Below are 18,491 nucleotides of genomic sequence, written 5' to 3' on the forward strand. Positions count from 1 at the left end.
TATTTTTAATTATCATTTAAATATTATATATTTTTATATTAAAAATATATTTTACCAATAGATTTTGTCCAATACTAGTAAACAATATTATTTGTTTACTAGTTATTGTTAATTTTTCCACACTACTTTAACTGTTAGATGTATTATTTTTGATCCACACCACTCTAGTTGTTAGAGGTATTATTCCTAATCCTAGATCATTAGCAATTTTGTAGGACTATGAAAAACCCTTTGTTTACCCATTCATGTATGTCTTTGACATTAACTTAACTATACTCAAACTACATTAACTTAACTATACTCAAACTAAGTAAGAGTATCTAAAATATAACCCTTATTCAGATGTGTAAATTATTTTATACCTTTCAAAGTTAAATGGCTAAACTATCAAACCAGAAATGCTAACTTGTTTATTTTGTATTATTTCCATTTTATATGTTTAGACTTAAAAAAAGTTTCTTAACACATGAACCCTTAAAACTCATTTGTGACCTATACCCTCCAAGGCCGTGGTTCACTACCCCGCCCTTCGGCCGGGTAGGCACACATTGATTTCTAAGGCCCCAACGTGGGTTCTGGATCAAATGGAATGAGATGATCCCCGACCGTTTTATGAATCCCAACGCTGCTGGGTTGAAAAATGAGATGAGAAAAACTGCGAAGCTTTTGTACGAAAGTTCATAAATTCTCCATATTGATCTGGTCAGCATACTGTACCCAGAACAGTGTTCAATCTGCCGAGGGGGATCCAATGGGTTTTCGTGAAGAAGCCAGAGAGAACCATCTCAAGAAGAAAGTCGAAGAAGGTATGTAGACGTGCAAGTTTAATGATACATCTTCTAAAAACCAATTGCGAATGGGATCTGGTGTGGTCGTTTGTGCGTCTTTGCTCTTGCAGGTGAACTTAATTAAATGGCTTCGTTACTTATCTTCTACAAGTCGTTCGGATTCAATAATAGGTAATGCTGAAGACCAAGCATTTTTATAGCTTCCAAGCCGATTGTTTAAACCATTATTTACCCTGAAGCAGATTGTATTCTTTCACATTGTCCTGAATCCAAAGGCCCATCCCTCTCCCCCTCCCTTGAGCATTCACAACTATCCATCATTAGATTCCGCCCCTCCCCCCCGAATTTTAAATCGATTAACACTTAGTATACTAGCATATACCCATCTAAAACTGGGTCTGGTATGCACCTTGAGGTCGTGAATTCATGATTATCTATCTCATACTCCATTATTTAGTATGCCGGCATTTGTATGAAACTTCGAAATCTCTAGGTTCATACCAAACCTGTGTTTAGACTGGTCGGTCTATGCAAATGTCCATATTCAATGCACCGAGTGCACCATTTAGATTCAATCACTGTCACATACATGGACGAGGTGTTTATCTACCTTCCACCACCACCTACCGTATAGAGCACCTCTCTTTTCTGGTTGCAATCAATGTACATGGGCATTGAAAAGGAAAAAGAAAGGCTGCTAGGTGAGTTATCACCATCTACGTGGGCTACAGTTGCTTCTGTTCTATGCGGTATCATCTTTAAATACCATATCTATGAGAAATTCATTATAGCGCCTAACTATAAGTCCAAGAGTGCAAAAATTAAAATACACGATACAGGTGAGTGTAAAATTACACGGCATGCAAATTCATAGCTAGAGCATGGAAATAGCGATGAGGAGGAATAACAGCTAGGTTCCTGTCCCGTATCTTTTCAGTTCAGATTCTTGAATTCTTATTCTTCATTCATAGTGTTACCTCCGAGGTTCTTACTTGATGCAAAAGTTCCTAACCACACATTGTGAAACCCCAAGGGCCACTTAGGCAAACTACCCACTCTTACCTCAATAGCCTTGCCTTTCTCACTTTAGACTAGGTGAAATTCTAGCCTAGGGGGGCTTCCTATGGTTAACTAAGCTCAATATGTGTAGTATGAAGTGGGAGCAAGAGAGAGGTTAGCAACTGAACAAAAAGGGGAAAATGTTTTGAGGTTTTGTATTTTTGGGGTGGTTGATGAAAGGGAAGATTATTGTCTTAACAGTTAGGTTCCTGTTCCGTATCTTTTCAGTTCAGATTCTTGAATTCTTATTCTTCATTCATAGTGTTACCTCCGAGGTTCTTACTTGATGCAAAAGTTCCTAACCACACATTGTGAAACCCCAAGGTCCACTTAGGCAAGCTACCCACTCTTTCCTCAATAGCCTTGCCTTTCTCACTTTAGACTAGGTGAAATTCTAGCCTAGGGGGGGCTTCCTATGGTTAACTAAGCTCAATATGTGTAGTATGAAGTGGGAGCAAGAGAGAGGTTAACAATTGAACAAAAAGGGGAAAATGTTTTGAGATTTTGTATTTTTGGGGTGGTTGATGAAAGGGAAGATTATTGTCTTTATCTAATTGGGCTATGGGGCCATGCATGCAACTTTAGAGGGTGGTTCTTTTGAAATATTAGGACTATAAACAACCAAGGTGATGTGCCCCTATAGCGGCTCTAATTTGGTTACTAGGCTCAAGTTTTATGGTGGAGAGGCTATATCTAAAATCCACTAAAGGCCATTTTAAGGGTGGCCCCTACCAAAGATTATTTATGTTGGAAATTTGTAGCCATGGTCAATATTTTCATCATTAAAGAAAAAAGAAAATTTGATTTTATATTCATGACCCCACAAGTGTCAAGTCGACCCCCTTTATCAAGTCGGCTTGGCCCCTTGGAGGCACCTATTCAACCCCCTTTGAAGACTATAAATATGAGAGCTCTCCCTCTGATTTGCACATCAAATCATCTCAAGTTTGATCCCTTTTCCAGCGAAATTAGAAGGAAGAAAAGGACGAAAAATAGAAGGATGAAGAAGGATGTGGCTTGGCACTTGTGGGAGGTCTCTCTTGTATTGGGTAGCTGTTCTTTTGATGTTCTTGTTTCTGGATGGATTGATGAACATTGACACTTTCACAAGGAACAATTTTTGGGTTTAACCCCTGTGGGTTTTGCCCTAGCCTCAGGTCTAATTTTCTGTGTCTCTTGTCTCATTATCTCATGGTTATTTCTATTGCTCTACTGTGATTAATGGTTGAAATTTTTCTTATGTATAACTACTTGATGATATTGAATGTTGTATGCAATTGATGCTAATAAATCATTGGAAGTAGTTATCATTGAAAGAAAAATTGTTCTAGTCTATTTTCTACTAGAAATATCAACATGGTATCAGAGTAAAGATTGAAGAGCGGTATTGGGATCATTGGACATATCTCTTCATTTGCCCTCGCTCAAGCTAATCTGGAAGGCTGAGTAGAAGACAGAGTCACATATTTCATTGCGGTCCTGCGGCAACATACCTTGTGGATCCGTGGAATGCGAAATTTTGTGGCTCTATCTGTAATATGCACAAAAGTTTAAGGCATCTTATCTCATGTGGGGAATTGTGGACCTAAGGCACCTATCTCTATGGAAATTTGCGAGCTCTGAGGCACAAATTCTTGTGAAATAATGCGAGGTCTAAATCATAAATCTCCGTGGAATGATGTGAGTCCTGGGGCACTTATTCTCTATGGAAAACACTGCAGATCTAAGCCTTGTGAACAGTGCAGATTTGAGGCTCCAATAACCTTGTGAACAATGTGGATTTGAGGCTCCAATAACCTTGTGAACAAATGCGTATTTGAGGCTCCAGTAAGTGCGGATTTGAGGCTCCAATAGTCTTGTGAACAATGCGGATTTGAGGCACCAAGAGCCCTGTAAACAATGCGAAGTCTATGAAGCACATTACATTGAGGTATGATCGAAAGTTTGAGCCCAATCAAGGTATGCAATTGATCTAGATTCCCTGTGGTATGTCATCTCATGGTCTCTATGGATAAGCAAAGATCTTTTGCTCTTTATAAATGGAAGTGTGATTATCTTTATCACATATACGAGTTCTATGGCATCACATATGCGATTTCTGTGACAAATTCAAGCTCCCTCATGGAATGATCAAACTTGGATGACATATGAAGGTTGTCATCTCTATTATGATTTCAGTCTGAGCTCATCTTTGTGGCACAAGTCCGTGAAGGATTCAAATCTATGGTGTGACCATGATACTGTTTGTAGGAGACTCTCTTCTATACATAAAAGAAGAACAAATTACACTGCAAAGAAGCTGACCTAATTCTTTCCGTCACAAGTTTGTTTGTTTTTTTTTGGTCAGAATGAAAAAAACACTAGAATATATTATAATATAGTATCCAGTACATATATTAGATATTGTTCACAATAAACCACTACATAATGGAGATATCCATCCATATCTAATCATAATGTCCCAGGTAGACCATATGTCTCTACTGCCCAGTATATGTAGTACCTTCAAAACATTACATTATATTGAATAAACCATAACAGACTTATCTATATTCACCATAAAATAACCAAACTATACCCTATGGGAGAGGAATCATGCCCTCGTCTTTGGTTATGTCATCCTCAATGTACCTGTATCTCAAGACTGCAACAACAACATTAAGACCTTCTTTTGATAGAGCATCCACCACCATATTTGATTCCCCATAGATGTGTTGGAAAGTTATAATATGGAATGAAAATTTTAGAGATTTGATACAATCCAACCAAAAACATAGGTTTGGGGGTGCAAAATTAGAGTGCCCCAGTATGCCATCAATGAGAGATTATGAATTTCCATATATATGAATGCGGTCTAACAACCTCTTCTTGGTGAACTAGAGTAGTCCCCAGAGTGCCAATATCTAAGCTATTGTCTTTCTGAAAATAACAAAAGTTGTATTAAAGTTTGATGGCATAAATATGTTGAAATACTTGAAATCGAATTACGAAAGTACATGTAGAGCAATCAAACAGTGTTGGGTGGTTCAATATCCTAATTAAGAACCATTAAGAGATGAACAAGTTGCAATTTTGCAAGTGAAAGAGTTAGTGTCAAGACATTGTTTTGGAATCTCAAGTATTGAATAAGGGTTGGAATTTTTTTTAAGAAGGTCTGCTAAGTCTTAAGATGCTACTTGCCTTGAAGACCATTGGCTCTCTTGATAAAGTCATAAATAACTAAGAGCTTGCGTCAATGTTTGAGTATAAACCTTAGACCTAGATGATGGAATTTATTGCAAGACCAGACGCTGTTGTTGTGATAAGAGAGTTTCTTGATCTGAAGATCATTGCAAGCATGTAGCTTTGGACATTGGAAATAAATGCATGGATGTCAAGGTTACACCATTTGCTAAGCAAGGCAGAAATAATAAGAGGTTGAAGCTCCCCTTGAAAGCCTGAAGTTTGATTAGATTATTATCGAGGATTTGAGATTTGATGATATTGCAAAATCTAGGGTTTGGAAGATCGAATGTTTTGGACTTGTAAAAACCGTAGTAAGGGTTTGAACAGGGATGTCCTAGGGTTTATGGACAAAACCCTAGAACTGGTCACTCATAATCTTGATATTGAAATGAGAGCGATGAATTTGGAAAAGAATATAAGGATGAGTGGGTTTGTAAACCCTGGACTAAATTTTAATTATTAGGGTTTGGAGTCAAAACCCTAGTTAAAAAATTGATAACCCTATCAAGGGTTGGAGAAGAAAGCCTATGACTTATGAATTGATTGCTTCCACTTAAAAGAAGAGACCCTAGCTCTTGGAAGAAATGACTTCTTGAGGATGAGGTTGATTTGCAAGTTGAATGAAAGAAGGCTAAGATTAAGAGGGATCTGACATGTTCTCAAAAGATAAGTATCGTGTATCTTTCTTTAAATTATTACTATTGTTGTTATTCTTCTTGTCCTTGTATATCTTGCTTGGCTGTGTTTGTTCTTCCTTGGCCTCCTAGTGCGGATTGTGGATACATGATGAAGCTTGTCAAGGCTGTTGCAATAAATGAAAAGATTGGAAGAACAAAGCTTGTGACAAGAAGACTCATATTAAATGAAGCTTTGGACTTAGAGGGAGCAGACAAGATCAACTTGATTGAAGCATGGCTAGAAGTTCTTAACAACGATGCTGATCCGAATCTGTTGAAGATGAGCCCATGACTTTTCTGTTATATATTGATTATATGTTTCTGGGCTGAGGACTTCTGTGTCCAATATAGGAGGGAGTTGTTTTCGTAAAGGCGTGAACTTGGTGAAATCCTTCTTGCGATATGGCATAATGGACTGCGAGTCCATGTACATCTCCATGATGAAAAATTGAAGAAGTTGCAAGACTCTATTGCTGACTTGGTTGATTCTCTGATTGGCTCGCTGAACTATCTGTTCAAAATTTCTTCTGTGAGAAGCTACGACTGAAGCTGAATAAATATCTAGTTATTCAATCCTATTGTTCCTTGTTGGATTCGACCATGGTATACTTTTCTGCTGTTGAGCAAGTTGCTAGTGTTTGCTTCTATGAGAAGCTTGGAATGACTGAGAATCCCTCTTGGAGAGGGAGCATTGATTTCATAACATCATGAATCTTCCTTGGGCTGTAGCTGAGGGACCATAGATTATGGTCGATAATATTGTCACTCCCTTATGTCAGTTGAGTGAGAGGCCAGTGAGTCTCGTCGGGGAGCTTGGTTCTGAGGCATGAAGTGATCCCTTAAGTCTCGATGACTGAGAGACCAATGAGTTTGGTTGGGGACACTGATTTTGTGATCTCTCCCTTGGGAAGTTGTTGAGAGACCAATGGATTGGTCAGGGAGATTGATCTTGAGTTCCCTTCTGTGGGTCATTGATTGAGAAGCCAATGGTTTGGTCGGGAAGGATGAAGTTCTTCCCTTGGGTCGTGGACTGAGAGACTATATAGTAAGGGAGATTGATATTGAGATAGGGTTTCCTCCCTTAGGTCTTGGATTGAGAGACCTTGTTTATGGTCGGGGAGATGGACCCTGTGTGACCATTGCATATGGTTGGAGAGTTTGGCCTCATGAATGATATTGATTGATGGGATGTATTTGATGTTATGTATCTTTCCTTATGATGAGACTCGTACATTTGATCTCTCCCTTGGGCAGTTGCTGAGAGATCTATAGATTGGTTGGGTAGATTAATCTTGAGAGGGAGAGACTTGTACACGTGATCTCTCCCTTGGGCTGTTGCTGAGAGACATATGGATTGGTTGGGATATTGATCTTGAGAGAGAATAAAAAATGCCCCCTGGCTAAGAGGGAGTGTTGGAAATTTAGTAGCTATGGCCGGTACTTTCATTATTAAAGGAAAAGGGAAATTTGATTTTATATTCATGACCCCACAAGTGTAAAGTCGGTCTGGCCCCTTGGAGGCACCAATTCAACCTTTGAAGACTAAAATATGAAAGCTCTTCGTCTCATTTGCACATCAAATCATCTCAAGTTTGATCTCTATTCCAGTGAAACTAGAAGGAAGAAAAGGATGAAAAACATAAGGATGAAGAAGGATGTGGCTTGGCACTTGTGGGAGGTCTCTCTTGTACTAGTTAGTTGTTATTTTGATGTTCTTGTTTCTGGATGGATTGATGAACATTGGCTCTCTCATAAGGAAATATTTCTTGGTTTTCCCCTTGTGGGTTTTGCCTCTTTTCTGTGCCTCTTGTCTCATTGTCTCATGGTTATTTCTATTGCTCTATTGTGATTAATGGTTGAAATTTTTCTCATGTACAACTGCTTGATAATATTGAATGTTATATGTAATTGATGCTAATAAATCATTTGGAAGTGGTTATCATTGAAAGAAAAATTGTTCTAGTTTGTTTTCTGCTAGAAATATCAACAATTTACAAATCCAGTGATTGATATCAAGTGCATAAGTTTTCATCTTGAAGGTAAGCAACACAAAAGGGAAAGGGAGAATAGAGAAGAAATTGTGTTACCCTAACCCTTTCCAATGTAGCAAAGTTACTCCTTTGTGGCTCTTGCATTCTACGAAATAAAGCTTCCAATGGTGCTTCTAGAACAATATGCCACACATAACAAAGTTGTACATTACACAAAGTTTGAACAAATTAAGACAATTCTATTTCATAGCTTGGGAGCTCTTTCACTCATACCAAATCCCACTTACAATGGAGTGAGTAAACCCTTATATAGGTTTCAACTCTATCTCCTCATATAATAAACAATTATTTGTTTTCCTAGATCCATAATTCCTCCAAGGAATAATCATAGAACAATCATCTCTAACCTCCTCAACAAACTTTTACTAAAAGTAGAAAATAGTTCGTTGAGATCCACAATTTCCTCCAAGAGGTTACAACTTACAACAAAATATTAGAGGAAAATGATAAAATGAGCTCTTAGGTAACTAATTCCAATTTACAAGTCAAACAATAATAGAATAATGGAGTTAGTTAGGAACATGTCCAAGAATAGAGCTAAGTGGTGGGTCACCTTCTTTAATTAAGGGTTCAACAATGTCAAGGCTCCAAAAATAGCAAGATAGATCTCTATCCAAATGTGCACCTCCTAGATGACTGCCCCACATGTGATCAAGAGAGGAAGATTTCCTCAATATATAGACAAATCAAATTGATCTAAGTCCAAGTCCTCATGATGTGATAAGGAATGTACAATAGAAGCTCGTGTGATCATCCCAAATCAAGTAGATATCCATCCATATGTGGGTGCTTATTACCGCTCAAACTAGTAGGGGTCCTAGGAGGGGATCCTAAAAGGGCAACTACTAGGTCAAGGGCAACAAAGGAGTGATAGCCCATTGTCACCTCAGCTAAGGCTCCTTGCTCTTTATTGACTTTCACTGATGGGAGGAGACCCGGTATAAAGGGAATCACTAGATGAATGAGTCAATAAAGGTGATGGGCCTCTAAATTAGACATAAATTAAGGCCCATCTGACCATCCTTCAACACATTAAACCTCTCTTTTTAAATTAGATAATGTATTTTTTAACTTTAATATGTTCATTAGGAAGGTTTATGGATAATTGCATATTTGTGTGCCTAATATTATTTATTTTTGTGGAATATTGTGAGAATATTGGGCAGATTATGATGATTTGGAAGAGGAGATAATCTAGGGACCTACTCCCTACTACAGGAGGATCAATATTAAATAATAAATCAAGAAGATATTTTGGAATTATGGTGCAAATTGTGGAGCTCCAGTGATTGAGAAAATCTAGGAATGTGTTCCCTGCCATTTAATGCAGATTCCTAGCATTGGGAACCAGATCCAGTAATCAAGGGATTTTGGTGGGGAAAACTTCCTCCTTTCATGGGGGATGATTCATAATAATTTTGTATAAGTACCAAGTCGAATTTGCCTCTACGGGTAGATTTTTATTAGTTTTCTTGTGGAGAGAACTCATATTTTTGTAGCTCCACTTTCATTTTGTGCAGCGATGTAATTGTATTGATAGAAATAATGGAGATTTCTGTCATGTTCAACTTCTAAACCTTGGTTTCCTTCATAGGACTCTGAGTTTCTTTAGGCTTGGTCATCCCCGGAGCCTCAAAGCCCTTTTGTATCATTTACTTTTCTTCCTTTCACTTCTTATTCACATGTATCCCTTGTTCTTGTCTTTTTTCTATTCCTGCATTTAGTATTGATGATTTCTTGTTATAGGATTGGGTTAAATGGTTGAAGTAAGTTATTTTGTAGGATCACAAACATCATTTCATCATTGGAACAACTTTGGAAGGTCATAGTAATCATTGAACTATTTAGATTAGTTTGCTTATTCCCAAATCTAGATTTCTGGAAGTCCCTTGTGGCAAATAATAGTAAATTTATGCTATTTTAGAGCATGCTAACGAGCTTCAATCGAGTTGATTCCACTTGCATTAGATCACAAAAACATTCTAGTTAATAACAAAAATTACCCGATTTTATTTTCATTTGATTAGGTTAGACATTTGATAGATTTACTAGCTCACTAGTTCTCAAATTTCTAGATTTTAGACTAGTAATTTTCTGCCATTTTTTAGCATGGGTTAACAGAGGTCTTTTTGAGTGATTCTACTTGGAATGAAAACCTAAGACATCCTAGTCAATAACAAAATTTTTCCCATCCAATTTGAATTTGATTTGGTTGGTCATTCGATGAATTATAACTCCCTATAGCAAATCTGTTTACTACAAGAAACCCTGTAACATCCTTCCAACATGTATATACTTGCCCATATTCACTCAAGAAACTTGGTTATTGTCCATTAGGGTTGAATCAAGACCCCTAGGCTCTAAATCAATCATCAGGGGAGACTAAAGACCAGTTAGGACTTGCCTCTTTACCCATGAAAAACATTTCAGCGATTTGGGCTAATGGACAGATTTATGGATTGGATAATACAATGATGATTTTCTTGATTGCCGCATCCAATGAACTTTGGTAATGGATGTAAACTCTTTGAAATGTAATGTTTGACATTTAGTTCATGATCTTTACTTTATGCAATTAGAATAAGTTTCTTTCCTTGTTCTTTCTTTCTTGTAATAGGTTAATGTTTCCATTTCGAGCATTTCATTTTCTACAATGAGTTTAGGATTCGATTTCATTACATGCACTCCATTACATCATGACAACAAATGAATGACACATTGTATGCTACACATATAGTGCCGATACCACTTAAGTTTATATGAACTCCTGGTTGATATTTAAAGTTGGTAGCCTTAGGAGTTGCAGCATTCTTGTTGCAATACCTTAGCTCATCACTTTTTGGCGCTGTTGCCTGTGAGGTATCAAAGTATGCATTGTTGTCTTCCCTAGTTGATTAATTTCTTTTTACTTTTTGCAAAAACAAAAAAGATTTGCATTAGACATATTTCATTTAAAAAACAGAAAAATGCATTACATTAGTGTTTTCATTCAATCATAAAAACATTTTTTTTTCCAACACCAACCCACTCCCCCATTTGATCACATGAAGCACATTACATTGAGGTATGATCGAAAGTTTGAGCCCAATCAAGGTATGCAATTGATCTAGATTCCCTGTGGTATGTCATCTCATGGTCTCTATGGATAAGCAAAGATCTGTTGCTCTTTAGAAATGGAAGTGTGATTATCTTTATCACATATACGAGTTCTATGGCATCACATATGCGATTTCTGTGACAAATTCAAGCCCCCTCATGGAATGATCAAACTTGGATGACATATGAAGGTTGTCATCTCTATTATGATTTCAGTCTGAGCTCATCTTTGTGGCACAAGTCCGTGAAGGATTCAAATCTATGATGTGACCATGATACTGTTTGTAGGAGACTCTCTTCTATACATAAAGGAAGAACAAATTACACTGCAAAGAAGCTGACCTAATTCTTTCCGTCACAAGTTTGTTTGTTTGTTTTTTTTTGTCAGAATGAAAAAAACACTAGAATATATTATAATATAGTATCCAGTACATATATTAGATATTGTTCAAAATAAACCACTACATAACGGAGATATCCATCCATATCTAATCATAATGTCCCAAGTAGACCATATGTCTCTACTGCCCAGTATGTGTAGTACCTTCAAAACATTACATTATATTGAATAAACCATAGCTGACTTATCTATATTCACCATAAAATAACCAAACTATAGCCTATGGGAGAGGAATCATGCCCTCCTCTTTGGTTATGTCATCCTCAATGTACCTGTATCTCAAGACTGCAACAACAACATTAAGACCTTCTTTTGATAGAGCATCCACTTCCATATTTGATTCCCCATAGATGTGTTGGAAAGTTATAATCTGGATGACAGTTTTAGATATTTGATACAATCCAACCAAAAACATAGGTTTGGGGGTGCAAAATTAGAGTGCCCCAGTATGCCATCAATGAGAGATTTTGAATTTCCATATATATGAATGCGGTCCAACAACCTCTTCTTGGTGAACTAGAGTAGTCCCCAGAGTGCCAATATCTAAGCTATTGTCTTTATGAAAAGAACAAAAGTTGTATTAAAGTTTGATGGCATAAATATGTTGAAATGCTTGAAATCGAATTACGAAAGTACATGTAGAGCAATCAAACAGTGTTGGGTGGCTCAATATCCTAATTAAGAACCATTAAGAGATGAACAAGTTGCAATTTTGCAAGTGAAAGAATTAGTGTCAAGACATTGTTTTGGAATCTCAAGTATTGAATAAGGGTTGGAATTTTTTTTAAGAAGGTTTGCTAAGTCTTAAGATGCCACTTGCCTTGAAGACCATTGGCTCTCTTGATAAAGTCATAAATAACTAAGAGCTTGCGTCAATGTTTGAGTATAAACCTTAGACCTAGATGATCGAATTTATTGCAAGATCAGACGCTGTTGTTGTGATAAGAGAGTTTCTTGATCTGAAGATCATTGCAAGCATGTAGCTTTGGACATTGGAAATAAATGCAAGGATGTCAAGGTTACACCATTTGCTATACAAGGCAGAAATAATAAGAGGTTGAAGCTCCCCTTGAAAGCCTGAAGTTTGATTAGATTATTACTGAGGATTTGAGATTTGATGATATTGCAAAATCTAGGGTTTGGAAGATCGAATGTTTTGGACTTGTAAAAACCGTAGTAAGGGTTTGAACAAGGATGTCCTAGGGTTTATGGACAAAACCCTAGAACTGGTCACTCATAATCCTGATATTGAAATTGAGAGCGATGAATTTGGAAAAGAATATAAGGATGAGTGGGTTTGTAAACCTTGGACTAAATTTTAATTATTAGGGTTTGGAGTCAAAACCCTAGTTAAAAAATTGATAACCGTATCAAGGGTTGGAGAAGAAAGCCTATGACTTATGAATTGATTGCTTCCACTTAAAAGAAGAGACCCTAGCTCTTGGAAGAAATGACATCTTGAGGATGAGGTTGATTTGCAAGTTGAATGCAAGAAGGCTAAGATTAAGACGGAGCTGACATGTCCTTAAAAGATAAGTATCGTGTATCTTTCTTTAAATTATTACTATTGTTGTTATTCTTCTTGTCCTTGTATATCTTGCTTGGCTGTGTTTGTTCTTCCATGGCCTCCTAGTGCGGATTTTGGATACATGATGAAGCATGTCAAGGCTGTTGCAATAAATGAAAAGATTGGAAGAACAAAGCTTGTGACAAGAAGACTCATATTAAATGAAGCTCTGGACTCAGAGGGAGCAGACAAGATCAACTTGATTGAAGCATGGCCAAAAGTTCTTAACAACGATGTTGATCCGAATCTGTTGAAGATGAGCCCATGATTTTTCTGTTATATATTGATTATATGTTTCTGACAAGGGTTGAGGACATCTGTGTCCAATATAGGAGGGAGTTGTTTTCGTAAAGGCGTGAACTTGGTGAAATCCTTCTTGCGATATGGCATAATGGACTGCGAGTCCATGTACATCTCCTTGATGAAAAATTGAAGAAGTTGCAAGACTCTATTGCTGACTTGGTTGATTCTCTGATTGGCTTGCTGAACTATCTGTTCAGAGTTTCTTCTGTGAGAAGCTACGATTGAAGCTGAATAAATATCTAGTTATTCAATCCTATTGTTCCCTGTTGGATTCGACCATGGTATACTTTTCTGCTGTTGAGCAAGTTGCTAGTGTTTGCTTCTGTGAAAGCTTGGAATGACTGAGAATCCCTCTTGGAGAGGGAGCATTGGTTGCATAACATCATGAATCTTCCTTGGGCTGTAGCTGAGGGACCATAGATTATGGTCGGTAATATTGTCACTCCCTTATGTCAGTTGAGTGAGAGGCCAGTGAGTCTAGTCGGGGAGCTTGGTTCTGAGGCATGAAGTGATCCCTTAAGTCTTGATGACTGAGAGACCAATGAGTTTGGTTGGGGGCATTGATTTTGTGATCTCTCCCTTGGGAAGTTGTTGAGAGACCAATGGATTGGTCAGGGAGATTGATCTTGAGTTCCCTTCCGTGGGTCATTGACTGAGAAGCCAATGGTTTGGTCGGGAAGGATGAAGTTCTTTCCCTTGGGTCGTGGACCGAGAGACTATATAGTAAGGGAGATTGATATTGAGATAGGGTTTCCTCCCTTAGGTCTTGGATTGAGAGACCTTGTTTATGGTCGGGGAGATGGACCCTGTGTGACCATTGCATATGGTTGGAGAGTTTGGCCTCATGAATGGTATTGATTGATGGGATGTATTTGACTTATGTATCTTTCCTTATGATGAGACTCGTACATTTGATCTCTCCCTTGGGCAGTTGCTGAGAGACCTATAGATTGGTTGGGTAGATTAATCTTGAGAGGGAGAGACTTGTACACGTGATTTCTCCCTTGGGCTGTTGCTGAGAGACATATGGATTGGTTGGAATATTGATCTTGAGAGAGAATAAAAAATGCCCCCCTGGCTAAGAGGGAGTGTTGAAAATTTAGTAGCTATGGCCGGTATTTTCATTATTAAAGGAAAAGGGAAATTTGATTTTATATTCATGACCCCACAAGTGTAAAGTCGGTCTGGCCCCTTGGAGGCACCAATTCAACCCCCTATGAAGACTAAAATGTGAGAGCTCTTCGTCTCATTTGCACATCGAATCATCTCAAGTTTGATCTCTGTTTTAGTGAAACTAGAAGGAAGAAAAGGATGAAAAACATAAGGATGAAGAAGGATGTGGCTTGGCACTTGTGGGAGCTCTCTCTTGTACTAGTTAGTTGTTATTTTGATGTTCTTGTTTTTGGATGGATTGATGAACATTGGCTCTCTCATAAGGAAATATTTCTTGGTTTTCTCCTTGTGGGTTTTGCCTCTTTTTTGTGCCTTTTCTATGCCTAATTTTCTATGCCTCTTGTCTCATTGTCTCATGGTTATTTCTATTGCTCTACTGTGATTAATGGTTGAAATTTTTCTCATGTACAACTGCTTGATAATGTTGAATGTTATATGTAATTGATGCTAATAAATCATTGGAAGTGGTTATCATTGAAAGAAAAATTGTTCTAGTCTGTTTTCTGCTAGAAATATCAACAATTTACAAATCCAATGATTGATATCAAGTGCATAAGTTTTCATCTTGAAGGTAAGCAACACAAAAGGGAAAGGGAGAATAGAGAAGAAATTGTATTACCCTAACCCTTTCCAATGTAGCGAAGTTACTCCTTTGTGGCTCTTGCATTCTGCGAAATAAAGCTTCCAATGGTGCTCCTAGAACAATATGACACACATAACAAAGTTGTACATTACACAAAGTTTGAACAAATTAAGACAATTCTATTTCATAGCTTGGGAGCTCTTTCACTCATACTAAATCCCACTTACAATAGAGTGAGTAAACCCTTATATAGGTTTCAACTCTATCTCCTCATATAATAAACAATTATTTGTTTTCCTAGATCCATAATTCCTCCAAGGAATAATCATAGAACAATCATCTCTAACCTCCTCAACAAACTTTTACTAAAAGTAGAAAATAGTTCGTTGAGATCCACAATTTCCTCCAAGAGGTTACAACTTACAACAAAATATTAGAGGAAAATGATAAAATGAGCTCTTAGGTAACTAATTCCAATTTACAAGTCAAACAATAATAGAATAATGGAGTTAGTTAGGAACATGTCCAAGAATAGAGCTAAGTGGTGGGTCACCTTCTTTAATTAAGGGTTCAACAATGTGAAGGCTCCAAAAATAGAAAGATAGATCTCTATCCAAATGTGCACCTCCTAGATCACTGCCCCACATGTGATCAATAGAGGAAGATTTCCTCAATATATAGACAAATCAAATTGATCTAAGTCCAAGTCCTCATGATGTGATAAGGAATGTACAATATAAGCTCGTGTGATCATCCCAAAGCAATGTTGAAATTTGGTACTGGAGGACAGGTGGTTCCCTAAGGCTTTGATCTTTGGCCTAGGGAAAAGTGTTCAAAAGAATTTAATTTTTTTCCTAAAGTGACTTTATAATTTTTATAAAGTCAAATCTAATTTAAAAGTGACTTTAAGTGATAAAATTATTAAAGTCTAATTTTAAAGTGACTTTAATAAAGTCAATGTAAAATTAGAAAGGAAAAGTGACTTTGGAAATAAATGACTAAGTGGGTCTTTATTAAAGTGGGGTGAATTAAAAAATAGAAAGTGAGATTTAAATGAGCATTTAATCTCAGCCCTAGATCTCAATCTATTTCAGCCATTGGATTTAGGGATTCCCCAAAAGTCACTTAGGGTTAGATTAAAGGAGGAAAAGGAGGAAAATGTCATTTATTTTTTCATGAGCAGATTGAGAGAAGGAGAGAAAGAGAGCAAGAGAGATTTCTGGATAGGGAAGAGAAGGAGGTAGCAGCTTGGCACACATTCCAAGGCAGTATTTTAGCAAATCCGTACAGCTGAGTTAGCACACAGTGAAAGACAGATGGTGGGCACGATTTTCTAGAAATCCGTACAGCAAGTGGTTGTACCTTGGCACGCAAATCGAGGCAAATTCGTACAACTGTACTGCTGGTTTTTCTGCATGCAAATCGAGGAAATCTATACAACGTATTTATGGCAGCTTGCACGCTTTTCTAGGCAAGCCTTACAACAACATTCAAGGCCGAAATTTGGGTACAAAAATCGAGGAGGCCGTACAACATTTATTGCTGTTCTGTTTTGCTGTTTGCAAGTTTTTCCAGTTGGCTGTGAGGCACAAAAAACGAGATAAGTTGTAAAAGTTTGCTTGCTGATTTTTTGCTGAATATTTCTCACTGTAAAAAGCATTTTCCAGAAATAAGAAGGAGCTTTCGAACTGGTTTTCCCCAAGAGTTGTAGGGGGTTTTTCCAGGGTCACCTTGACCAAAAATCATTGTGTTTAAATGTGTTGAATGGCTGTTTGTATGTGCTGATTTTTATATTTCTGCATTTTCCAGCATTCTGTAATTTTTCCAGAATTTGTGTTTTCAGCAAAATTTATTTTTCAGTTGTTGAATGTATGGATATGGGAAAGAGCATTTAACTATTTTGGAGAAATAAGGTGAAACTGAAAACGAGGGTGGGAAATGAGAAATTTTTACATGGTATCAGAGATTGAGTGCTGAAGTGCAGTTTGGGACAGCGAGGAGGAAAATTACAACCTACTGATTTTTTCACTCAGAAAATTCCAGCAAGCTGATTTTTCACAAACAACAGTTTTACCCTTACTACAACAGTGTTATTTTTCAGTTTTAGGACAGCAGGATGTCATTGGGATTGAGGGTGGAGGATAGGTTGGATGGGCATTCCAATTACATCGTTTGGAAGGAGAGAATGCAGAGCATCTTTGAGGAGGCAGAAGTCTGGGACATCATGGTGCATACCACACAGAACCCTGTTGTTGTCCCTACTGATGCCACTCAGTTGGCTGATTATAATAAAAAGAACAACAAGGGTAAGAGACTGATTCTAGACGGAGTCAAAGGCCATTGCATTCCTCATGTGAGAGGAAAGAGAAATGCCCATGAGATGTGGACAACATTGTCCAATCTCTACTAGAGTACTAATGAGAACCGAAAAATGGTCCTGAAGGAGAAGCTGAAGACCATTAAGTTGGGTAATGATAGTGCAGCTGGATATCTCACAAAGATTACTAATGTGAGAGATGAGTTGGCAACAGTTGGAGAGGTCATTCCACTAACTGAGTTGGTGCGGATTGCAGTGAATGGCCTCCCCCGTTCATGGATAAACTTTGCTGATGGGGTTTGTGCATGTGAGACCCTTCCCACATGGGAGAGGTTTTGGGATGATTGCATTCAGAAAGAGATAAAAAAAGGTCAGCTTGGGGCAACCAAGTCAGTTGAGTAGGATGAGGATGTAGCACTGTTGGCAGGAGGCAAGAAAGGCAAAGGGAAGAAGCAGGCTTCCACAAGCAATGGTGGGGGCAAAGGCAAAGGTAAAGGTAAACAGGGTAACACACAGAAGGACTATTCCAAGGTGAAGTGTTGGAATTGTCGAAAGATGAGACACTATGCAGTTGTGTGTCCGGAGAAGAAGAAGAAGAAGGGGAAGAACTAGAGCATGGCAACTTCAGTAGAGGTTGACCGGGAGTTTGCATTCACTGCGTGTAAGTCCTCTAGTGCAGGATCACCTGCCACACAGGTTAAGAGGGAGCATGCTTTTCCCTTGATTAGTGGAGCATCTTCGGGTATCTGGTATGTGGACAGTGGGGCTTCACGTCACATGATAGGAGTCCGTGAGTACTTCTCAGAGCTTTCAGAGAGTGGCACTGATATAGAGGTAGTACTCGGTGATGACAGAGTTGTTAGGGCAGTTGGTGTGGGGATACTGACATTTCAGAGGGAGTCCAAACTTCCCTTGAAGGTGTCAGATGTTCTTTATGTGCCAGGGATGAGGAAGAACCTCATATCCGTCTCAGCTTTGGAGGACAGAGGATATGAGGTACTGTTCAGGGGAGGACAGGTGTTGATGTATCCCAAGGGCACTCCAGCTGATTCCGCTAGAGTGATAGGTGTATGCCATGCAAAGGTGTACAAGTTTGCATTTCAGCCCCTTTTGGCATTGAGCAGTAGTACCGACAACAGAGCTAGCAGTTTTGAGCTGTGTGAGATTTGGCACCGTAGGATGGGGCATATGTATCATGGAGCCTTGAGGACCTTACGAGAGATTACTACAGGTGTGCCAGATTTCAGTACTG

The 18,491-nt window shown here is 38.1% G+C and overlaps 1 protein-coding gene across 1 annotated transcript in view; it reads left to right on the top strand.

The window, feature by feature from the left end:
* Positions 1 to 476: 476 nt before the first annotated feature.
* LOC149234076 (uncharacterized) overlaps positions 477 to 18,491 on the top strand; it is a 138,583-nt gene continuing 120,568 nt past the window's right edge. The window contains exon 1 of the mRNA XM_089461102.1: positions 477 to 806. Within this exon, the coding sequence (XP_089317228.1) occupies positions 752 to 806 (55 nt within the window). The 5' untranslated portion in view covers positions 477 to 751. The remainder of the gene's footprint in view (positions 807 to 18,491) is intronic.

The sequence above is a fragment of the Pinus tabuliformis genome, chromosome 8, assembly GCF_031772625.1.
Source record: "Pinus tabuliformis cultivar Carrire ecotype Pingquan chromosome 8, CPIR1, whole genome shotgun sequence".
In the NCBI taxonomy this organism is placed as follows: Eukaryota; Viridiplantae; Streptophyta; class Pinopsida; order Pinales; family Pinaceae; genus Pinus; species Pinus tabuliformis.